Below are 25,126 nucleotides of genomic sequence, written 5' to 3' on the forward strand. Positions count from 1 at the left end.
TTTCATTCCTATGTAGTGTTACTAGTCTCCGTTCTTGATTTTCAATATCCGCAGTAAGATGTCGCCAGACCCCACACGTCATCCCAATACAAGTGCCCCTCAGAACCGCCTTAAGGGCGTCACACCATCGCCCGAGACCCAGTCGATCCTCAGTTACCATCCATGTATGTCTGGAGAGCTTCTTTCAGTGTCCAATCCAAGGAGAAAAACATCAGTGTGTGATCAGACACATATCTGCCCAAGTGTTCCACCCCCCGCAGCGCCCCGAGGTCAAGCCCTGTGATAAGGATCGTGTTGAGACGGCTATATGTAGAGTGAGTCAGTGAATGACAGGTATATCCACGTTTTGTGAGTGTGATGCTCGCCAGCTATCAAGCATCCTCAGATTTTGCATGACTTGGGCTACTGAGTTAGTCATTCAGGCAGGGACGGCTCTTCCATGGGGGCGGAAGGGCGTTGCCTCCGCCAGCAGCGACAGCTGCAAAACTTTAACCAAACAACAATAATATACAGTGTTTATTATCGGTGTTTGGTAAAAGGGGCGGAGCCACTGGGGTGACGTGCTCTGAGGGGGAGTGCACAGCAGTCACCCTCAAAGCGCATGTGTGTTTGGCTAGCCATCTCGGCTACATGCACTGTAGCCTCCAGCCCAGCAACATGGCTCCTGGGCTGGAGAGAGCCTGCACAGGCTCCCAGCCAATCCAGATGCTGCTTTGAGCAGCGTCAGGATTGGCCGCAGGGCAGGCTGGGAGCCTGTGCCTGCAGCAAGGAGAAGCGGAAGTGGAAGCAGAAGCAGAAGCGGACTGTTGGGTGGCGTTGAGTTAAGTGTTTTTTTTTTTTTAAATCCCCCCGCATCATCCCCCATGCGCCACCCCGCCGCTTCACCTTCCTGCGAGCTGCTCCTGCATTCAAGGCTTAGTCCCCTGTTTCTGAGAGTGCCGGTCCCAGTCCCCATCTAAGATACAGTTAAAGTCGCCAGTTCATATAATGGGAGACCCTAAGCTATCTTCTAGTAGCCCTCGCATTGCGATATAGAATTGCCTGATGTCTACATTGGGGCCATACGTATTAAGGATAATGGCTTTACCATCTAGTGTGCCCTGCAGGAAAACATGACACCCCTCAACATCGGCTTCACTGTAAGTATGACAAAAGGGTACTCCCGGGGCCACCCATATTGGCACTGACCTGGCATACGAGGAGTATGTCATGGAACATAGCTGCCCTCGCCTTTTTTGCACTTCTGTGCCCACAAGAAGCGTCTCCTAGATGCAGGCTATTTGAACTCTGTGGCATCTGAGATACGAGTGTACTCTATAACGCTTCTTGTAATCTCATAGACCTTGAAATTTCCAGGTAAGAATACGCACTTCCTCAGCCATAATAGTCTACAACCCCTATCTGAGCCTGAACCCACCCCAGTATAGGGTAGATTGATTGGAGGATTGCTCCAGGAAAGGAGAACCAACACCACCACCACCCCTGACGAACAGCATAACAACAGCAACCAAAAATACTGCCCATCCATAGATCTTGACGCTGCTGGGACTAGGAGCCTCAACCAACCCCCCCCCCTTAACAAACTCCTACCACTAACGTGGGAAGGGCTCCCCACCACACCGCCATGGAAATTGCTGCATCGTACATAATTTGACGCTTCAACAGTTTCAATAAACATTTGCATCATACAATCATAGCACCTCATACTGAAGATGTTCTCTTCTGTAAAAGAAAAAAAGAAAAGAGAAAAAATATAGAGAGAGGAAGAGGAGTAAAAGTTGAACATACGAAACTCCAATATCAGTCGCCAGGAGAGATCCCTCCTCCCCAACATCATATAGCAGGAACGTCTGTCATTGTGGATAATAATGGGCTCAATTCAATATCTACTGACCCAGCCAGCACCACCATGGAGGCTCGCGTCATGGTGCTGTCCTGCACCAGAATATGCCCAGAGTCTCAGCTATCCAGACAGTGAGTGCCATCCTCTGTCGATCGTTCACAGGACCTCCAGCTCGGGTCATGTGCCCCCTGTCTGGAGCGAGCCGTTGATTTCCATGCGCCCATCTTGTCTCAAGGGACCTTTTCCCACATCTCCAGCCACTGCCACACCTCTTCTGAAGAGTTGAAAAAGTGGGACTTGCCCACGAGATCACTCGAAGACGGGCAGGATATAACAACATGTATTGGAGCCCCATCGAGCGCAATTTACTCTTCACCTCTAGGAAGCTCTCTGATTGTCCTGAATCTTGTAGGTATAATCAGGATGGAAAATGTCACTTACCCAGTGTACATCTGTTCGTGGCATGAGACGCTGCAGATTCACATGCTGTGCACATCCCGCCATCTAGTGTTGGGCTCGGAGTGTTACAAATTGTTTTTCTTCTAAGAAGTCTTTTCGAGTCACAAGATCGAGGGACTCTTCCCCTTTCGGCTCCATTGCGAATGGGCGTCGACTCCATCTTAGATTGTTTTCCCCGCAGAGGGTGAGGTAGGAGTTGTGTATATAGTAATAGTGCCCATTCAATGGAGTAAATATGTATGTACATAATGTGTTTAAAAGTAATATATTTACAAATTTACAAATGTACAAGTCAAATTTTTTCTCAACTTAAAATGGCTCCAGGCTCCCGGGGAGGTGGGAGGGCGCATGTGAATCTGCAGCGTCTCATGCCACGAACAGATGTACACTGGGTAAGTGACATTTTCCGTTCAATGGCATGTGTAGCTGCAGATACACATGCTGTGCATAGACTAGTAAGCAGTTATCTCCCCAAAAGCTGTGGTTCAGCCTGTAGGAGTTGAAGTTGTTTGAAACAGAGTTCGTAATACTGCTTGTCCTACTGTGGCTTGCTGTGTTGTTAACACATCCACGCAGTAATGTTTGGTAAATGTATGAGGCGTAGAGCATGTGGCTGCCTTACATATTTCAGTCATTGGTATGTTTCCGAGAAAGGCCATGGTAGCACATTTCTTTCTAGTTGAGTGTGCCTTTGGTGTAATGGGCAGTTCTCTTTTTGCTTTTATATAACAGGTTTGAATGCATTTAACTATCCATCTGGCAATGCCTTGTTTGGATATTGGATTCCCTGTATGAGGTTTTTGGAATGCAACAAACAATTGTTTTGTCTTGCGAATTTGTTTCGTTCTATCTATGTAGTACATTAGTGCCCTTTTAATGTCTAATGTATGTAACGCTCTCTCAGCTACCGAATCTGGTTCTGGAAAGAATACTGGGAGTTCCACTGTTTGATTTAAGTGGAACGGTGATATGACTTTAGGTAAGAATTTAGGATTTGTTCGTAGAACTACTTTATGCTTATGTATCTGAATAAAGGGTTCTTGTATAGTAAAAGGTTGTATTTCACTTACTCTTCTGAGAGATGTGATAGCTATCAGAAAAGCTACTTTCCAAGTTAAGTACTGTATGTCACATGAGTGCATGGGTTCAAAAGGTGGACCCATTAGTTGTGTTAAGACAATGTTGAGATTCCACGAAGGGACTGGTGGTGTTCTTGGTGGGATAATTCTTTTAAGACCCTCCATAAATGCTTTTATGACTGGGACCCTGAAAAATGAAGTTGAGTGCGTAATTTGCAGATTAGCTGAAATTGCGGTGAGATGTATTTTAATGGATGAAAAAGCTAACTGACTTTTGTAAGTGCAGTAGGTAGCTGACGATGTCTTTAGCAGATGCGTTTAATGGTTGAATTTGATTATTATGGCAGTAATAAACAAATCTTTTCCACTTATTTGCATAGCAATGTCTTGTGGTTGGTTTCCTAGCTTGTTTTATGACCTGCATACATTCCTCTGTAAGGTCTAGGTGCCCGAATTCTAAGACTTCAGGAGCCAAATTGCTAGATTCAGCGATGCTGGATTTGGGTGTCTGATCTGTTGTTTGTGTTGAGTTAACAGATCTGGTCTGTTTGGTAGCTTGATATGGGGCACTACTAAGAGGTCTAGTAGTGTTGTGTACCAAGGTTGTCTTGCCCAAGTTGGTGCTATTAGTATGAATTTGAGTTTGTTTTGACTCAATTTATTTACTAGATATGGAAGGAGTGGGAGAGGGGGAAAAGCGTAAGCAAATATCCCTGACCAACTCATCCATAACGCATTGCCCTGAGAGTGAGCCTGTGGGTACCTGGATGCAAAGTTTAGGCATTTTGTGTTTTCTTTTGTTGCAAATAGGTCTATTTGCGGTGTTCCCCACCTTTGGAAGAAAGTTTTTAGTATTTGGGGATGGATTTCCCATTCGTGGATCTGTTTGTGATCCCGAGAGAGATTGTCTGCTAACTGGTTTTGAATTCCAGGTATGAACTGCGCTATCAGGTGAACGTGGTTGTGAATCACCCAATGCCATATTTTCTGTGCAGGAGACACAACTGTGTTGAGTGTGTTTCTCCCTGTTTGTTCAGATAATACATTGTTGTCATGTTGTCTGTTTTGACAAGAATGTGTTTGTGGGTTATTATAGGTTGAAATGCTTTCAGCGCTAGAAATACTGCTAGTAGTTCTAAGTGATTTATGTGAAACTGTCTCTGCTGAGTGTCCCATTGTCCTTGGATGATGTGTTGGTTGAGGTGTGCTCCCCACCCTATCATGGAGGCATCTGTTGTTATTACGTATTGAGGCACTGGGTCTTGAAAAGGTCGCCCTTTGTTTAAATCTATAGTGTTCCACCACTGAAGCGAGGTGTATGTTTGGTGGTCTATCAACACTAGATCTTGAAGTTGACCCTGTGCCTGTGACCATTGTGATGCTAGGCACTGTTGTAAGGGTCGCATGTGCAATCTTGCGTTTGGGACAATGGCTATGCATGAGGACATCATACCTAGTAGTTTCATCACTAATTTTACCTGTATCTTTTGTTCTGGGTGCATGGCTTGTATTACGTTTTGAAATGCCTGAACCCTTTGTGGACTTGGAGTGGCAATCCCTTCTGTTGTGTTGATTGTTGCTCCTAAGTATTGTTGTATTGGACACGGTTGTAGGTGTGACTTGTTGTAGTTGAGTGAGAAACCTAGTTTGTGAAGGGTTTCTATGACATAATTTGTGTGTTGTGAACACCGTTGTTGCGTATTGGTTTTGATTAACCAATCTTCTAGGTACGGGAACACATGTATTTGCTGCCTTCTGATATGAGCAGCCACTACTGCCAGGCATTTTGTAAAAACTCTTGGAGCTGTTGTTATACCGAATGGCAACACTTTGAACTGGTAATGTATTTCTTGGAATACGAACCTTAAGTACTTTCTGTGGGAAGGATGTATAGGTATATGGAAATATGCATCCAGTGGGATCACGTTTTGCAGTGTCACCATGTGAAAGTGATCTGATTTGATGTAAATGTTTAGTGTTCTGAGATCTAATATAGGTCTTAGAGTGTTGTCTTTTTTGGGTATGAGAAAGTACAGGGAGTAAACTCCTGTTCCTCTTTGATGAATTGGTACTATTCTATTGCATCTTTTGCAACAACGCTTGGACCTCCAGTTGTAAGAGTTCCATATGTTGGTTGGACATGTTGTGTGTTTTCGGTGGGACATTTGGAGAGAATTATAGAAATTCTATGCAATAACAATGCTGGATAATGGCTAGGACCCACATGTCTGTTGTTATTTCTGTCCAGTGTTTGTAGAACTTGGTTAGTCACCCCCCCCCTCCCCCCCCACTGGTGTTATGTGTTGGGGATTTGTGACGTTGAAGTCACTGTTTATTTTGTGGAGTTTTGGGACTCTGGAACTTTCCTCTACTCTTTGGGAATTGTCCCCCTCTATATTGTCCCCGAAAAGTTCCCCGCTGATATTGACTCTGATAAGTGGGCCTTGTTTGTGAGGTTGAGGGTTCTGTGCTCTGTCCCCGAAAGCCCCCTCGAAATTGTGTCTTCCCAAAAATGCCTCTGCTCTGTGGGGAGTAGAGTGCACCCATGGCTTTAGCCGTATCTGTGTCTTTTTTTAGTTTTTCGATAGCAGTGTCCACCTCCGGCCCAAACAACTGCTGTCCGTTAAATGGCATATTCAGTACGGCTTGTTGTATTTCCAGCTTGAATCCTGATGTATGCAGCCAGGCGTGTCTCCTTATGGTCACTGCTGTATTTACAGTCCTAGCAGCTGTGTCCACTGCGTCCATTGCTGACCGTATCTGATTGTTCGAGATACTCTGTCCTTCCTCCATCACTTGTTGTGCTCTCTTTTGGAACTCTTTGGGCAGGTGTTCTATGAAATGCTGCATTTCGTCCCAATGAGCCCTATCATATCTAGCCAGCAAGGCCTGGGAGTTGGCAATGCGCCATTGGTTGGCTGCTTGTGCAGCAACCCTTTTCCCCGCAGCGTCGAACTTGCGACTCTCCTTGTCTGGGGGTGGTGCGTCTCCTGAGGTGTGTGAGTTCGCTCTCTTGCGAGCTGCCCCTACTACCACTGAGTCTGGTGTTAATTGCTGCGTGATGTACACAAGGTCTGTTGGTGGCAGTTTGTACTTCTTCTCCACCCTTGGAGTAATGGCCCTGCCCTTCACAGGCTCCTGAAACACCTGTTTGGAGCGTTTCAGCATTCCCGGTAGCATAGGGAGACTTTGGTACTGGCTATGTGTGGACGATAGTGTGTTAAATAAAAAGTCATCCTCTATGGGTTCTGCATGCAGGGTGACATTATGAAACGCCGCCTTGACACCACCTGGGTGTAGGCTGTACTGTCCTCAGGTGGTGACGGTCTCGCTGGATAACAGTCAGGACTGTTATCTGATACTGGCGCATCATAAAGATCCCATGCGTCAGGATCATCCTGACTCATTCCGGTAGGAGTTGGGGACTGCATCATTGTTGGAGTGGCTATCGGTTATGGTTGTGGTGAGCGTTGTGAAGATGGTGGCGGGGTTACTTGTTTTGCCACCTTTGCCTGTGGCTGCTTGTCTTTCTCTTGGAAGGCAAGTTTTCTTTTCATTCGAATTGGGGGAAAAGTACTGATCTTCCCTGTGTCTTTTTGTATGTGGAGCCTTCTTTGAGTGTAATCTGGCTCTCTTGTCCCTAGTTCCTGTCCGAATCTGTGTCCTTGCATTTGTGAGGACAGGCCCTGTTCCTCTGTGTAGGAACTTGATTTCGGTTCCGATGCCGGATGTTTCGGTATGGAAACTTTTTCAGCTGTCTTTTTCTGTTCCGACGACACTTTTTATTATCGTCGGCGTACTGATCTCTCGGTGCCGACTCGTTTCGGTGCTGCCCTCTCGGTGTCGAGATTGCTCTGACCCGGTGTCTCGGGGTCGATTCTGCTCTGTGCCGGTATCTAGACCGGAGTCGGATGACTTCGACACATGCATGCCCTTTTTCGGTGCCGATGGTCAGTCACCTACTTTCCGGGTTAAGCCATTGGCTGCTGGTGGTGGCGTCCCCTGGGCTTTCGTGCTTTTTCCGTGAGTTTTGTGTATAGACGTCTTACTCACGGTTTTCGGCGTCTGTTCGAGATCGACCTCGTCCGAGTCCGAATCCTCGATGGAAAAAGTTTCTTCTTCCTCTTCCAAGTGTCTTTGTCCTGTCGGCGCCGACGCCATTTGTAGTCTCCTTGCTCTTCGGTCTCTTAACATCTTTATGGACCGAAACGCTCAACAGGCCTCACAGGTATCCTCTTTGTGGTCTGGAGACAGACACAAATTACAGACCAGATGCTGATCTGTATCAGGATACTTGTTGTGACATTCGTTGCAGAAGCGGAATAGGGTCCGTTCCATTAGCCTTGAAGACGCACGTGGTCGGGCCCAACCAGGCCCCGCCGGGGAATCGAAAACCCCGAAGGGCCACCGGAGCTCTTCAAGATTCGGTGTCGATCTGTTGTAACTAACCTGATACCGAACGCAAACAATACGTCGAATTTTCCGAGATTTTAGTTAACTTTCCGAACCGAAATGCGGAGCGAAAAGGAACACGTCCGAACCCGATGGCGGAAAGATAACAATCTAAGATGAAGTCGACGCCCATGCGCAATGGAGCCGAAAGGGGAGGAGTCCCTCGATCTCGTGACTCGAAAAGACTTCTTCGAAGAAAAACAACTTGTAACACTCCGAGCCCAACACTAGATGGCGGGATGTGCACAGCATGTGTATCTGAAGCTACACATGCCATCGAACACACAGATACCTCATGGTTCTCAAAACAGGCGGCTTCAGATTCCTGGGCAGTACTAAGAATACAGTCTCTGTCCCTGTAATTAAAGACACACGCTATTATGGCCTTTGGGGTAGCCCCCGGCCAACAGGAGAGCAACCAGCGCACAAAGTGCCAGCTCGATGGCAAAGAATGGCAAAAGGCCTGTGGGATGCAGTGTCTCCCAGATCCAGTTTTCCACAAATTTCTCTGGCTTCGTCCCCTTTGCCCGTTCACGGAACACTAACAGGCCCAGGTTGTTACGTCTCAGCCCTCCCTCTGCATCTTTAGCATGAGCTTCCAGGGTCGTAGTTTTTGTTGTAATGGCAACCAGCTGTTTTTTTAATGCTGTGACCTCTGATTGTAGGCCCAAAATGGACCCTTCCGCCACCTGAACCCTGTCCAATACTTCCGTAGGGCAGCACATAGGAGATTTACTTCCAGGGCCACTGTTTCAATTTTTCCCTCCAGCGCAACGCTGGATCCTTGGATCACTGCTATGAGTTCCACTCTTGAGGGCTCCTCCACTGAGGGGGCCACTGTGGCATCTCCTCGGGTACTCCCCTGGCATGCAGGGCGCTGGGCTGGGTTAGTCTGTTTGGCATATTGGTCCACTGTACTCCCCTTTGGGGCCCCAGCGTGTTTAGACCTGCCCATCGGGAAACTAGTTGCCCTACATCATCTGTCTTCCACTGCACCAGGCCTATATCAAAGTTAGTAATTTTGCTTCCGTCTCTGAGGTCTGGCTCCCGGGACCACGAAGTCCAACAAGCATAACATTAGTAAATATCACAGCTACGGACTTTCGGAGAAGCCCTACCCCTTGGCCAGCAGGACACAGCAGCAGCATGTACCACAAATGGGGCAACCCAGCAGGTGACCCAGGAATAAGAGGTCCGCAGAGACAATGGAATGTCTGATGGGACCAGAGGGAGGGGCCGCCAGGTGACACTCAGCGGTGTAGGATTACAGCCCCCCACCACACCTCAAGGCACCTCCTCCTCAGAAGGATCTCCCCGGGCCATTCCCCACTGCGGCTCAGGGGACCACCCATTCACAGATGGTGGGAGCTTCCTCGTCTGCAGCACGAGGCCCTACCTGGCACAGCTTCATGCTTGTGGAGTTTGGGCACTTCGTAGCCCAATGTGTCTCTGGGTCCTGCCGTTCTCTGGAAACCCCGACCCCAGCGCAGGAGGCCCATCTCCTCGCAGTTATTCCTCCAACTGCCCCCATCTTCGAGCAGCAACCTGGGGACCCCTCACCACGCAGCTCTGACGCACCCTTTGTCAAGTGTATCCTTGCAGCAAGCGGCTGTCTGCGCAGTCCAGGCCCCCTCCAGGACAGGCCTGAAACCTGAATGCCACCAAGCTGGACCACATCACAAGTGAGCTTCCTCGCAAGAGAAATACAGCTTGCATCTGTTGGATTAGAGGAAGACGGGGGTGGGTGGGGGATGGAGGGGTTGGGGGGTGCATGGGCAGAGTCTGCAGATCACCCCCTCTCCCAGACAGCAGCGCTTGCATGCCGCTCCTCGATGCAGCAGCCGCACGGGCTACATTCCCAGTTGTTGGCCGGCTCATGGCAGGTAGGTCGGCTCTCGTCCACAAAAGTCCATACACCCAGAATACCATACAGCTACTGCCGACCAGTTTATGCTCTCTGGGGGACTATCTCCACTCTTCTGGATGGCACTGGCACCCAAAAATATAGTCCGCACCTCAAGGGCAGGTAAACGTGGAGCATTACTGTAGTCTGCGAGTCATTTTGGTTAGTGCAGTTGCAGGATTATTCAGGATTCAGCAGGGTGGCTGCAAAGCCGTTCAGGATTACATCCTGTCGGCCATCTTGCATGGCCATGCCCTGAGCACTTACTTTAGTTGAGAAAAAATTGTTAGTCGTAGGAGTCAACACCACTGAAGAACAAGTTACCACAATGGGGGCCAGTACAGTTTCCAGAGATAAATCTTTATGAGCCAGAAGAAAGAGGAACACATGCGTTCTGAAAAAAACAAATAGCCCCTAGACAACATCAAAATTGCAGGATTATTTGAATATTTCAGCAGACCTGTTTATTAGAAGAGCAAAGATAATAGGCACCATCAATCCAGGTTCATGTTACACAGAGTGCAAGTAGCTATACAAGAACTAATTGTAGTCCGTTTATGCAACTGTGTACCACATCGCAATAAATGTTTCTTGAAATTAGATTCATCAATATGTAGAATACAAATTGGAAAAAGTTCCAAATAAACCATGAACACGTTATCAGATTGGGACAAATACAGAAACATTTATTTAAAATTTAAAGTGAAAAAACAAATATACACTTTTCAAAGTGTTGGAAGAGGACTGAGTGAGGGGATGAGAATGAGGAAATCAAATTAACCAATGTCAACAGCCCAGGTTAAATAATGGACAACCTGCTCCATCAAACAATAAGGTTGTGCTGATTGTCATAAAAAATAAACATATTGCATACTGACCGAACTAAAGTCTACATGAGTCATTTCTGGAAATAACTAGTTGGCTCACAGTGGTGTGTATTGAGATTGACACTGTAGGAGTTCTCAAACAAGTCTGTAACTGCATGCCGCTAGGGCTGCTAATGTCATCCCCGTACACCTCTGTCAAAAGATTAGCAATGGTATGGCACACTTGTGAGAACATAAAAAGACACATATCAAATTATGAGACAGGCTATTTTGTTTTCCAGTTTGAATAATTTAGAGAGAATAGTGTGGTGTTCATGAAGAATCCACATAGAAACATTGTGCTGAAAAAGTATTTATAGGCCCAGTGTGTATACTCTGCAAATAAATGTAACAATTACATACCAATTTGAGGGCAATAGGTTCTAATGCTTGTAGTAAAATACTGAAGACCTCTTGCATTGTTTTTATATTGTCAATCAAAAGCTGCACACTGTTGTTTGAGTATTATATGTCGTTAACAAGCACTTACCTGTCCAGTGTCGGTGACTGCAAGGCAGTGCAGTGCACCTACGGCCACATGGATAATCTTCTTTCCCCGCAGACCTTCAACAACTTGTGGTTTGCGCACATGGACATCCGAACCATGGCCTAATCTGAAGTAATCTCCTTTGCCCCTAAAAGAACACAAAAACACAAAACAACCCATCTTTGAGTGTTCTCTTCTCTGATACATCCTAAATTGATTTAAACAGGTACGTTGAAGTCACTTACTTTCACAGAATACACCATTTCACAGTGACCCCATAAACAGAAGCCATGGCATCTAACACAGCATATGCATATTATGAGAATGTGCAATAAATCCACCTATGGCAGCATTATCAATCTTTAACATAGGCTTTGTTCGACAATGTAAGGTACAATACTTCATGGCCAATAATATGGAGTTCCCCATTCAAAGCGGAAATTATACCTGCACTTGTGCAAACTAGGTAGTGGATCTACTACAGTGCCTTTCGGACCTCGGGGAAACAACACAAACTAGTGCTCTTTCACTCGCCACTCTGCTGCAACGGCAAACCAGAACCAGGGGACTTAACTCACATGATATTTAACTATTTCACCCACTGCGGCACCATATAGAAAAATACTTTAGGGTACACTTCATAATCAATGTTAAAACAGCACAGCTAGGCAGTCGCGAATATCCAACCCCTGAATTATTCAGATTTTTTATCAACTGACCTCATTCTGGTTATAGGTACTATGGTGATCAAAATGGTAACCTTCCCCTAATATTCACTTTCATACTCAGTGGGCTTGGTTTTGTGTCATCAGAAGTGCAGAAAGTATTTGCTTTCAGAAATCACATTTGCACTCTTTTCCCAGGATACAGTGGCATTCAATGGATGTCTATCTTCCAAAGAATAAATCATCGGTATCATTCTAAAAGTAGCAATCAGACAACTCTCTGCTCAATCTATCTTCAAGATATTTTATAGGTAATACCGACTGTGGAGGGCTCGGTGGTACAGAGGACTGGGACTCGTATTTCAGGGGCCCTATCAGGGCGTAAACGCGGATTTATTTATTATAGTGGGAAGATTATAACTATAATGAATGCAGTTCTTTCCAATTTATCTTTCTTATTGGAGGTTTTCTTGCAAAGGTTTTGTTGGTCCTTATCAGTCTTTAATGTTCTTTTCTTTTCCTTAGGTGGCGTTTCATCGGACTGCGTCTTCTTGGTTCCTTTTTCCCGTGGAGTCTCGGAAAAACAAGAGGATATGGCCAGCTAAGTGGGGGAGGTATTCGGATATCCATAGGGGTCAGTGATTTAAATTGAGTGCAGGCAAAAACAGGGGGGAGCGGGTTACTATAGTAGCCAGGTTAGGCTGGTGACAGGGTGAGAATAGGATCAGTGTTTTCCCAGTTCCCAGCACTCAACACAACCTGTCCCCTTTCCTTTATGCCCTCCCCGGTATTCCTTCTTCCTCCTACCCCTCCCTTATCCCCCTTGTGTCGATTTCCCTTTAATAGAGCCCGTACCTTGGTAAGCCACGACCCTCCTGGGTCGTGGCAGGGTTCATCTCCTCCTCGAGGCTCTTTCCCGGCTCCACTGCTCGGGCTGGTCGTCTTCCCGTCGTCACTCGATCCGATGGTCTTTTCTTTCCGTTGCGTTGCTTCCTCGGCGTTCTGAGCTTGGCGTCCGGTGTCCTCGTCGTCTCCGGAGTCCGTCCTTTTCCCTTGTTCGGCAACCCGGAAATCCGGTGCCGACAGGACGTTCCGCCCCCACGCGTCTCCTTGGTGAAGCTGAACGGGAACGGAGGAGGTGCGCGATCGGCGCCATTCTAGTGCCTCGGTAGGCGAGGTGGATGACACCCGGCTACACCGACATATAATTTGGTGGACAGATTCCAGTCTTCATAAACCATCCTTTCCAGCTGGCCTTTTCTGTATTCTTTCTGGTGTCTCACTAATGTTATTTTTTTCACCCTAAGCCTCTTGATTTCCTTTTGTTCTTTATTCTAAAGCTTCAGATGTTATACTTCTGGTACATGAACAACACCTTTTTTACGAAGTTGAATCAAATGTCAACTAAGATGGCATGCTGTCACAGCCTCACAAACTTTATCCTACTTGCCAATAAAGGCATATAATTCTGTTATTTCCATTCCGCACCATACCTATTTCGAGTGCTCACATGCCACTACTTAATTTCAATATTTTAAAATTGTTTGTTGAACATGAAGCACTTTAAACCTTTGTTATCAGAACTAAAGTTTAATAAAGATTTTTTTTATTAAAAAAATACCTTTATTGTTTTAACATCAAAACCATTACAGCATATTTCACATTACCTGTTACCAAATAATTTACATTTTCTTCATCATAAAAACAAGATCCAAGTAGGGTCTGGGTGCAGACGTTACTGGAAAGCTGTACAATACAATCAGTCAGATTGTAAGGAGATAGGCATATGTGGGAGGACTGATTGTATCCCACACAGGATTTACTCCCCTTTATCAGATTCAGACTTCCAGCTGGTGATGAAATAGGTGCTTTAATTTGGCAAATCCATTTTTCCAAACAGTAACTGTACCTTTCCAACAGATTAATTTGGCCTTGAAGAGCAAGAGGATTCGCTATACAGAGCTGCAACACTTAGGGTTAATCTTGTCTTTAAAGCTGGGACTAAAAGACACTTGACCCCATATGGGAAATTTCTACAGTATGTAGTAAATGAAGTTCGAGACGGGCGTTATTGAGCATGTCAAAACAAAAATTTCACACAGCGTGGGGAAGAATTGGAAATAATATCAGTAGAGGAGGGCTGGTTGTGCTTATGGGAGAGGGGCTCCCTTAGCATATAAACTAGTAAAATGAGTTTAGAAAAACCTGAGGAGTATTATGCTCCTGAAAGGCTCCGCACAACGTACACCAGGAGGTCTGAGGGGTGCTGAAGGGGCTGCAGGAAGTAAGGATCTTCGTTGCATTTGTTATGGCACTGTACTAGACTGGGAGGTTTCTGAGTGGAAAGTTGTGTTAAGATATCACACACAACGGAATTCAGAGCTCCTTCCTCAGCTCATGGAATGTAACAGAGCTGGCTTTTGAAGATTAAGTGGGATTCAGGGAAAAAGGGTAAAGTTTGGGTCTTCTTTGTATCATTAGCAGGGATTCTGTGTGTCCCTAAAAATCCCACGGACTCTGCAGGTTTTGAGAATGGAAAATGAATAACGTGGCAGGTATGGAATGAACTATTTGAAAACTTTGGAGTCTGCTATTGTTTTTTTTTTTTTTTTTAAACGCAAAGGAGCTTATATATCCATGAACTTAAAGCGATGTCCTAGAGGGCACACAGGGAAAAGGAAGGATCACACAGCATACATGGAAATGTATTTCATTACTAATATGCTTTGACATGGTGGGAGTTTGATGATGCTTTCTACCATGGCCTGGGGAGGGTAGTTTGGGGGGAATTTGAAGGGTTTAAGGGAAGCAGGAGGAGTTGTTGTTGTTAGAAAGGGGGTTTCTGCTTGCCAGACGTTTGTACCCTGAGCAAGCAAGAAACACAATTCTAGTCAGGGTAAGTCACAAACACACCCTAAAAAAACCTGTGCTCATCCACTGGTAGATTGGCACTGAGCATGTAGGCTTAACTTAGGAGGCAATGTGTGAAGTATTTTTACAACACTTCTAACAGTGAAACAGTGAAAACATTACATAAAACAATACCACACCTGATTACAAAAGTAGAATTTAATATAGAAAACAAGACCAAAATGTAAAAAATCCAATAAGTAGAACTTGAGTTATGAATTTGTAAAGAACTGTAGAAAAGCGCTTAGAAGCACAAAGCACCAACCGGTGCTATCTGGTCGCGCCTTAACGGGAAAAAGTCAAAAGTTCAGGCTGAACACAATGGAGCGTGCGCTGGCTACAGAGACACCACTGGGCCAGTTAGACCCAAGTGCCTTACATCGTAGTACGGGAAAGTTATCCTAATTCCGAACCACACTACAGAGGAGATGCGTAGATTTTCCTCACGCAGTCAAGAAGATGGGTTGAAGTTCCCCACGCACCAGTGGCAATGTACCAGAGCAGGGATGCAATGGAGTTCGTTTGCAGGTGCCAGTTGTGTCGAGGTGATGCATTGATTCTGACGAGTACAGTGACTGCGATGAGGAGTTTGGCATGCTCGTCTAGGCTGTCGTAGACGGAGGTGCAGAAACCTTGCGCCGAGGGAAACACCGCAGTGCTGATTCCGAATGTGATACATCGGTTTTAGCCACACAATGCCAGAGATGTCAAGGTTCTGCTGGATTAACACTTGAAGATCTACTCCAAGGGTGCAGGACTGTGATGGCACTACTTGGCAGGTCAGGCTCTGTAGGATGCTGTATCTAGAAGACGGGGAAATAACTTATAACCCAGGGACCTGGGAATACACTGTATCAGACACAAATGGTTCCCAAAGGGGAAGTGCTGCCCTCGACTTCCATGGCTATTTTCTTAAATATATAGTGTGTAGAAGGAAGGTTAGGACAATATACAATTTTATTCGATATTAAAGAACTTCAAATGACATAGCCAAAACAATAGCAGTCATATTAAGGTGCTCCTGTATAGTGACAGCACAGTGCAAAGTGACAAAGTGAAAATGTGCACTTGTGTTATCTACATATATACATGTGGCTCGACAGAATGTAAATAATGTTGTCCTGAGATATCTATTCTTTAGACATCCATATAGTATTAATTTGAAAGCCAGTCCACAATTAAGTAGTTTGTCGACGTTTCAACCCTATTTCAGATTAATCAGCACTGGGTCACCATCAGGACGATAAAGTGAGTGGAGACACCATTTCTTCCTTAGTGTTCTTCTCCACATCTCTATCTGCCATGTTTTTCTCGTAAAAGTTACCTTAGGATTTGTGTTATTTGAATATGTATGACACTCCCTGCCCAGCGACTGCCAAAATATATATCAAGAAGACAGGGAAATAACCCATAACATAAGAACCCGGGTAAACATTATCTCGGACACAAATGGTCCCCAAGGGGAAAGTGTTGCCCTTGACTTTCACGGCTATTTTCTTAAATATATAGTGTGTAGAAGGAAGGTTAGGACAATATACAATTTTGTTTGATATCGATGTAGCCAAATAGTAGTAGTCATAATAAGTTAAGTAGTTTGTCGACATTTCAACTCTAATTCAGATTAATCACCATTGGGTCATCATCAGGACGACAAACTACTTAACTGTGGACTGGCCTTCAAACTGATGATATATGGATGTGGATGTCTAAAGAACAGATATCCCAGGACAACATTATTTACATTCTTTCCAGTCACATGTATACATGTACATAACACTATTTTTTCACTTTGTCACTTTGCACTGCGCCGTCACTATACAGGAGCACCTTATTATGACTACTATTATTTTGGCTATGTCATTTAAAGTTTTTTGATATCAAATAACATTGTATATTGTCCTAACCTTCCTTCTACACACTATATATTTAAGAAAATAGCCATGGAAGTCAAGGGCAACATTTACCTCTGTAGTAAGCTGGCCTGGTGTGTGGTGAGCACCTATGGTGTTATCACCTTATACATGGTCCAGGTATCCCCTATTAGTGACATGTAGGCAGTGTCTAGGAAGCCAGGGCTCTCTAGAGGTAGCTGTGGATGAGCAGCCAAGACTTAGCTAGGAGACATGCAAATCTTATGCAATACCACTATAGTCACACAGCACCATCACACATGATAGAACCTTACAGTGCTACAGTAACACAAATACCGCATAGGCAATATCCCCAACTGGAGGTAAGCAAACACACTATTATGTACACATAAGAAATCAGTAAATAGCACAGAAAGCAACAGGCATTGGTAAAAGCAATAGCAAACAGTGAGGGCCCTGGGGAGGGCCAAACTATATACTAAAATGTGAAAGGTGAAAGGCAGTCCCCCAACCAAGGAAGAGGAATCAGTGGAAGGGAGCTGGAGGAACTAGGGACCCCAAGAGGTGAGTACCATAGTGAACCCTAGCGACCAGGAGAGCAGAGGTAAGTACCTGGTTTTTCCCAAAACCAACACGAGGACTTTGTATAAGGATTGTGCAAGACCCAACCAAAATAGGAAGAACCCAAAGGAAAATTCTGACAAAAAAGGACCTGCAAGGAAGGGGACCAAGTCCAGTTCGAGAGGGAGTCCCAGAAGTGATACAAGTGATGTCCCACGTTGGCAGTCGTATTGCAGTAAGTCATTGATGTTGAAAAACCACCTATAAGCCTTGGCAAAAGCAAGAGTCGGAGAAGAAGGTTTTGCAAGGTTAAATAGGACCAGCAAGGTCCAGGGGACTAGACCCAAGGAGGAGTCTGGGGTGACGCTCAGCAGCTGGGAGAGTCACAAGAAGAGGAGGGAGCCCCCACAGGCGATCCATGGGCATATAGTGAAATATGTGTTTTTGACCACTGACTTTGTGTTGCACCACTTTGCACCTGGATTAGCTGTCCAGTGTTCACCAATTGCAGACTACATTTTGTATTCAGTTTAGCTGCCTATTGACTATCGTAGCATTAGACACTGCTATGTTAAATCTGTTCGTACTCTTCCACATTGTAAACTGTGTTTGTTTTCGTGCTTTTTCTCACCAAGGGCTATGGTTGATAAGGATGTACTCAAACTTCAGGGAACGGCTTTGTTTTGATTTGCACCTTAGGGATTGTGGCCAAACCCCAACTTGTTATTTTCTAAGCAGACCTAAACTAGCCAGCATGTTTGAATTGCTAAATGAGGTTTTTTTTCCAGAAAGCTCCTTCTGTATTTTTAAGCTATAAAAAAACGAGTGCGACAGTGAGAGCGAGAGTGGCATCAATCAGGATTACTGACTTTGGATGCCTGATGTCTGTCCCGTGAGGGTGGTAATCTCTTTCTCGCAGTCGAACAAGGTCATCCTCTTGCTGACATGAGAAAGATGAGGAGCTTGGCAGGCCCTACGGTGATTAATTTTTACTTCATTATTTGCTTTGCATAATATAATATAAATACATATATTTGCTGTGTACATTGCAGTTGAGTTCATTTTGGTATATTTTCCTTTCATTGCTGTGACTATTTTTAAACATGTGCTTTCAAGATGCTAATCTCCTTTTAGGAACCTCGTCTTGAAATAATAATAAATGGCTTCTTTGAACTAAGAGGTGCATTCCAGAGATTTGTGTCAGCTCGGTCATTAGTGAAAGCAAAACATTTTGGAGGAGGTCGGACAGTCTAAAAAGAGAGGTTGGGAGTGCACGATTTAAAAGTGTAAATATGTTTTTATTCAGAGAGTTAAAAGAAGCACTGCAAACCATGTTTAAAATGCCTTACGATGTCTTGGCAAATGTGTTTTCCTGTTTATCAGGACTTTAAGTTATGGGATATGTACTTGGATAAAACAAATGTATTGAATGTGTTTTCATGTTTAGAAAAGGTGCTTTTTGAACGGAATGATATCCATTTTGTTCTTGACAGTAGGGTTTGGATACTTTTGTCTGCTTACCGAAATGCATGAGAGATGTAAACAGTTAGAATGTGAAAATAAGGATCTGAGACAGCAGCTTGACCAAAATAAGTTATTACAAGATAAAACTGAAATCTACAAAGCTGTTACAAGGGAATCTGGCTTTTCACATTCCAGTAATGAGGAGGTTGAAAAAGGTGGGGGCCAGTGTGAGCTGCATGAGCAGAACGTAGTTCGTGCGCAGAGTTGCCCACAGTTTGTGGCAGGAGTTGAAATGCATTTTTTTAAAGATTACATCCAGCAAGAAGTTGACAATGTTACCGGTATATTCAGACAAACTTTGCAGAGTACGATGTGTACAATTAACTCAGGCAAGACACAGGTACTGTTGCAAAATGTGCAGTTTCTAAAGAGATGTTGTTACAAGTAAAACAAAATATTTTGGAGTTTGCTACTCTTGGCACTAAGCAGAAGACACAGAGTTTCATGAGACTGTTTGATTTTTGGAAACAGTATGACCCTCATCTGAGTAAAATCTTAACCCTTTGGTACAAAGTAACCAGGAAAAAAAAAAGAGTTTAAATGGAGTGAAGAGCAGCTGTGTGCTTTTGATTTGGCAAATGAAATAATTCAGACTTTAGCCTTGCGGCCAGTGCAAGAGGGAGACATTGAGTTACATTCAACTGTTCAGGGACAATATGCAAACTGGAGTATGTGGCAAAAACAGGGGAGGACAAGGGTGCCCCTAGGGTTTTGGACTAGAAAACTACCTGACTTTGGGGAGCGCTATACTCCTTTTGAAAAACAGCTTTTAGCTTGTTATTGGGCTCTAGTGGATACTGAACAACTAACTCTAGGTCACAATGCAATTCTGAGACCTGAATTACAAATCATGCAGTGGGTGATGAGTTATTCTTAATCCACTGCCAATGGATTAGTAATTTGTCTTCCCACATGGCATGCACATAACTGGTCCATTCATTCAAAGGAGGTGTGTGGCAAAGAGTTGTGGCAGGAAATTTGGGAAATGTGAGAACAGTGTAAAGTCCTAGATGCTCATTGTCGGATTGACTCACTGTAACGCTGATTCAATTCTTTTGGAGACAACAAAGACAAAAGTTCAGAGGCATAAGTGTCAACCCAGAATTCTGACTTGGGGGGATGGCTAAGGGGGAGCATCAGAAATGTGGACAACTGGGTGAAAAAACCACTTACAGATGGGCAAAGATTAGAAGGATGCACATTCCCCTAGATTTGATATAAACTCTGCTTTTGCAATGTCCTATTTGTCAGCACACACAACAGAGATCTGTCCCACAAACAGTCAAAGACCAATTGGGGAGAGTAAAGTTACCAGGAGAGAGAGATATCCAAGCTATTCTGTTAAGTAGTGGAAAAACTGAGTTATTCATACAGATTGGAGACAGAATTGTCCAACTTGTCATACGTTCAGTGTATGGAAGACTGGTGAGGAAAGGTACTGCCCCAGTCCTTCTGACAGTGCAAGGAAAGGGAAGCTGTGATTCAGCAGATAAAAACCTCAGTGCTAAGGTGTGGGTTGAATCTCCAAATGGCCCTCTGGAACCTGCAGAAATTATAGCAAAGGGCCCCAAAATTGTCCTGCTGATTATAAAACAAGGAAAGGAAATATTAAGGCACATTTCAGATGACAAATGTTATTTGCAAGAAAAATCATACTTAATACGACTGGCCACCGACCATGAATTTGCTGTGTGGTCTCCCTTCAGGCGTTTGCGTGTGGGGTCGGGGTAGAGACCGCACCCCCAACTTGAACCTGATTGATAACCTTTGTGCAACGCTCCTGCTGCTTTTTAAGTACAAAACCTATGGATCCATTTAGTGCTAATTGTGCTTCACAGATCAAAGTTCTGCATGGAAGCAATGTAGAGTACCATTGAAGTTCTGTCAAACTGTTTTGATTATATTTTTTCACTCAAACTAACCCATGGCTTGTTATCATCTGATGACTGCTGCCAGTCTCATTAAGCAAAATTGCCAGTTGGCTGACTATTCTCTTATGGGAACACTCCTATTCCAGCAAACCTTACAGGTGTACTGTGTACCTTTACATGATTAGAACTCATGATGTTTCCATCTAATTCTATACCAACTTGCTATTCTAGAGGCACTATTCAATCAGTTATTATCCCAATCAGAATATATAAGCTTCTGTCTTTTCATTGTAGGTGTGTCTGGTTTAACTGTTTATAAGATCAAGGCGTTAATCCACTGCCATTGCTTTATAAGTAATTGCTGTAATCATTTCATTATGTTGCTGTGTACTATGTAAACCTGATTTGCTTATAATGTTTTTTTTTTTAAATAAGAGAGAAGTACACAAAGTCATTGATCGAAGGGAGGAATGTAGTGAAATATGTGTTTTTGACCACTGACTTTGTATTGCACCACTTTGCACCTGGATAAGCTGTCCAGTGTTCACCAGTTGCAGACTACATTTTGTATTCAGTTTAGCTGCCTATTGAGTTTATTGTAGCATTAGACACTGACATGTTAAATCTGTTCGTACTTTTCCACATTGTAAACTGTGCTTGTTTTCGTGCTTTTTCTCACCAAGGGCTTTGGTTGATGAGGATGTACTCAAACAGCGGGGGAACGGTCTTGTTTTGATTTGACACCTTGGGACTGTGGCCAAACCCTAACTTGTTATTTTCAAAGCAGACCTAAACTAGCCAGCATGTTTGAATTGCTAAATGAGGGTTTTTTTTCTCCAGAAAGCTCCTTCTGGTTTTTTAAGCTATAAAAAGACCTAGTGCGACAGTGAGAGTGGCCTCCATCAGGATTATTGACATCGGATGCCAGATATCTGTCCCGTGAGGGGGGTAATCTCTTTCTCGCAGTCAAACGGGGTCATTGTCTTGCTGGCATTAGAAAGATGAGGAGCTTAGCAGGCCCTACGGTGATGAATTTTTACTTCATTATTTGCTTTGCATAATATAATATAAGTACATATGTACATTGCAGTTGAGAATCATTTTGGTATATTTTCCTTTCATTACTGTGAATATTTTTTCATGTGTGCTTTCAACATGATAATCTCCTTTTAGGAACCTCATGGTGAAATAATAATAAATGTCTTCCTTGAACTAAGAGGTGCATTCAAGAGATTTTTGTCAGCTTGGTCATTAGTGAAAGCAAAACAGGGCAGCAGGAACAGGAGGCCCACTCAGCACATCTGAAGAAGTGTCCCAGGTCGCTGGAGCAGCAGGCACTAGACTGTGTGTTGTAGGAAGAAGTATTGGGGGCCGGGACTACACAGTGCCTGAAGATCTGTTGGAGGAGGAAGAAACAAGCTTTGGTAGCTGCAAGAGTTGTGTTGCACTGGGGTACTGCCCTGCAAGGAGGGGCAAGGGCTTACCGTCTCCCAAGTTGGATAGCTGGTAGAGAGGACCAAGGGGACCATTTGAGACCAACACCTGTGATGCAGGATCCACGCAGCTCTGGCGAACGGAAGATCTACGCAACCGGTCGTCATTGCAGTTGGTGCCTGCGGGTGCAGGAGAGTGCCTCCTTGACTCCAAGAGCGATTCCTTCTTACTTCTTGTGCAGTCTGAAGACTTGTTGCCCTCAGAGGATGCACTGCCGGGGAACTGTTGCAGTTGCTGGAAGGAGTAGGAGAAAGAATGTTGTCTCTGCAGTTGCAGATTGTCAATTCCTGGAGGGTCCAGTTGCAGTTCCAGTGGCCAGAAGATGAAATAAACAATGCAGAGGAGTCCTGCTGGAATCTTGCACGTCGAATCTCAGGACCCATCCAAGAGGGAGACCCTAAATAGCCCTGGAAGGGGGACTGGTCACCTAGCGGGGTGACCACCTAGCAGGAGGGGGCTGTGACGTCACCTACCTGGCCTGGCCACTCAGATGCTCTGCCCACCTTGCATTCAAGATGGCAGACTCAAGTGGCCACCTGGAGGAGCTCTCGGTACCACCCCTGGGTTGTTGATGTACAGGGAAGTGGCCACTCCCCTTTCTATTGTCCAGTTTCGTGCCAGAGCAAGACCAGGGGTCCCTGGACTGATATAAAGAGTTTATGCAAGGAGGGCACCAAATTCTGCCCTTGACTTGGGGAGGCTACCCCTCCCAAGTCAAGTAACACCTAATTCCAAGAGAGAGGGTATCACCTCCATCTCCCACTGAAAATCCTTTGTTCTGCCCTCCTCTGCCTGAGCTGGTCAAGCAGAGGAGGTCAGAAACCTGCCTGAGTGGTGGCAGCAGCACATGCTGCCTGGAAAACCCCAAAAGACTAGTAGGAGAAATGCTGGGGGTCCTCTAAGGAGCCCCAAGAGTGCATGCAGCCATACAACCAATAGTTGCAAAAGCCATTAGGGTTGATTCTGACATGTTTGATACCAAACATGCCCAGGTTCGGAGTTATCATTATGTAGTTGGATACACCTGTGACCAGTACACGGGTAAAATGGCTTCTCCACACTTAAGAAGTCAAGAGTACTGGAACTGGAGTTCGTAGGGGCACCTCTGCACCCTGGCCTCTGGGCCATGAGGGCCTACCATAGGGGTGACTTACAGTGTCCTGTGGTGAAAGAGTACATGCAACTTTTCACACAGGCTACAATGGCAGATCTACAGACACATTTTGCAGGGCTCCCTTGGGTGGCATAATATGTGCTGCAGCCTATGGGGAACCGCTAGTGCCCCAATGCCCTGGGTACTTAAGTACCATATACTAGGGACTTATATGGAGGCACAAGTATGCCAATTGTGGGGTATGCAAAAGTCCTAAGCAACCAAATTTAGAGGAATCACCAGGGTCCTGGTTAGCAGGATACCAGTGAAAATAGACAAAACACACTGACAGGAGGCGAAAAGTGGTGGTAACCATGCCAAAAAGAGGGTACTATCCTAAGGGCTCCCAGCTGGCATAGTCCAGTTGCAGTGTTGGGTGGTTTGGAAGTCTCTTATGTACTTGAGACTTCAGATATGGAGACTAGTCAGCTAACCCCTGGAGTGTGGCTTCTGAGTTAAAGGGTTGCATGTCCACTCCTTTTCAGCCAGGCAAGGAGGGCAGCAGGTTAGCAGAGTCAGGCAGCAGTTCGTGCAGAGCTGTAGTCAAGCAGAGTAGCAGTCCTTGTAGCGGCACAGCAGTCCATTTTCCTGGCAGGGTATCCACAGGTCCAGTAGTGTACTGAAATGGTAGGGGCTGAGGTACAGTTCTAATACCCGTTGGTACCTTAGAAGAGGGAGAGACTTCAAAGAAGTCTTTGAAGTGAACAGAGGTTCTCCAGACTCACCCCAGGAGGGTATGCAGCCCTTTGTGTCGGGACATGACACAGCCTATTCAGGTGTATGAGTGAGGCTGTTGCCAGCCCCTCCCTCCCATCCAGTCAGGATGGCCCATCAAGCCCACCTAAGAAGCCACTGTGTGTGGCTGTGTAAAGGGAATACATAAAGCCTAGTTGTGTACAGACCAGACAAGCTATCAGCCATGCTGCAGGTATGCAGCGCTAAGAGCAGGAAAACACCAACTTTCCAAAAGTAAGGTCAACATAAGGGGGTTGGACCTATGTATTGTCAGTGAGGCTGGGCTAGTATAAAGTATACAAATAAATATAAAGTACTGACATTAATGTTCTACTTGAATCATTCATAATTAAGGTCATGCAAATTAATTGACGTCATTGCTTTTCTTTAATTCCATTATGAAAAAAAATCGTCAGACATAGGATTTCAAATATCCGTGACAAATGTATGATATTTTTCTGTTCCTGCAATAATGTTGTTTTTATGACAATGTTTAGTTAGGAAGTTTAATTTTTTATTTTTTTTAAAGGTATAACAACTGAACTAAAGAAAAGCAATCACGTCAATTCATTTCTGTGACCATGTTTATGAATGATTCAGGTAGAACATTAATGCCAGGTCTGGCTTTTTCTATCTTGTAACTTTCTAAAAGAAGCATCTTCAAAACTGTAACAATAAATCCAACTTTACCATTAAGGAGTAAGTATCATTAAAACCCATAGTTATTTAACAAGACAGATCACCTCCTCTTAATCATGAATTACAGCTGATTACATGTAATAAGGAATCCTCAATTTTAATGTTGGAAAGTAGCATCTTTCTAGTATAATTACCCCCACTTTTTGCCTGGTGTCAGTGTGTTTAGACAGCTAACCAGGACCCCAGTGTCAGTGATCTCTCCTCTAAATTTGGCTACATAGTAACTTTTACACCCCACAATTGGCATACTGGTACACCCATGTAAGTCCCTAGTTTATGGTACTCAGGTACCAAAGGCTTTGGTACACCAGGGATCTCCCATGGGCTGCAGCATTTATTATGCCACCCATGGAACCCCATGCAAACTGTGTCTGCAAGCCCGAAATTGCAGCCAGCATGAAATGGCATGCACCTTTCACTTTAGATATAAGGCTTGCCTTATAATGTGGTAACTGCACTTGGACACTAAGTCACTCCTATAGTAGGCCCTTCAGCCCAAAGGCAGGGTGCATGGTGAGTGTGAGGGTACCCCTGCATGAGCAGAGGTGCCCCTA

At 44.7% G+C, this 25,126-nt stretch overlaps 1 protein-coding gene across 4 annotated transcripts in view; it reads right to left on the reverse strand.

Moving 5' to 3' along the window:
* The window catches only part of HERC2 (HECT and RLD domain containing E3 ubiquitin protein ligase 2), a 1,448,528-nt gene that overhangs the window by 513,073 nt on the left and 910,329 nt on the right, over window positions 1-25,126 (reverse strand). For all 4 annotated transcript variants that reach the window (XM_069204283.1, XM_069204284.1, XM_069204285.1 and 1 more), the window contains exon 64: window positions 11,093-11,237. In XM_069204283.1, coding sequence (XP_069060384.1) covers window positions 11,093-11,237 — 145 coding nt within the window. The remainder of the gene's footprint in view (window positions 1-11,092; window positions 11,238-25,126) is intronic.

Source organism: Pleurodeles waltl, chromosome 8 (assembly GCF_031143425.1).
Source record: "Pleurodeles waltl isolate 20211129_DDA chromosome 8, aPleWal1.hap1.20221129, whole genome shotgun sequence".
Lineage (NCBI taxonomy): Eukaryota > Metazoa > Chordata > Amphibia > Caudata > Salamandridae > Pleurodeles > Pleurodeles waltl.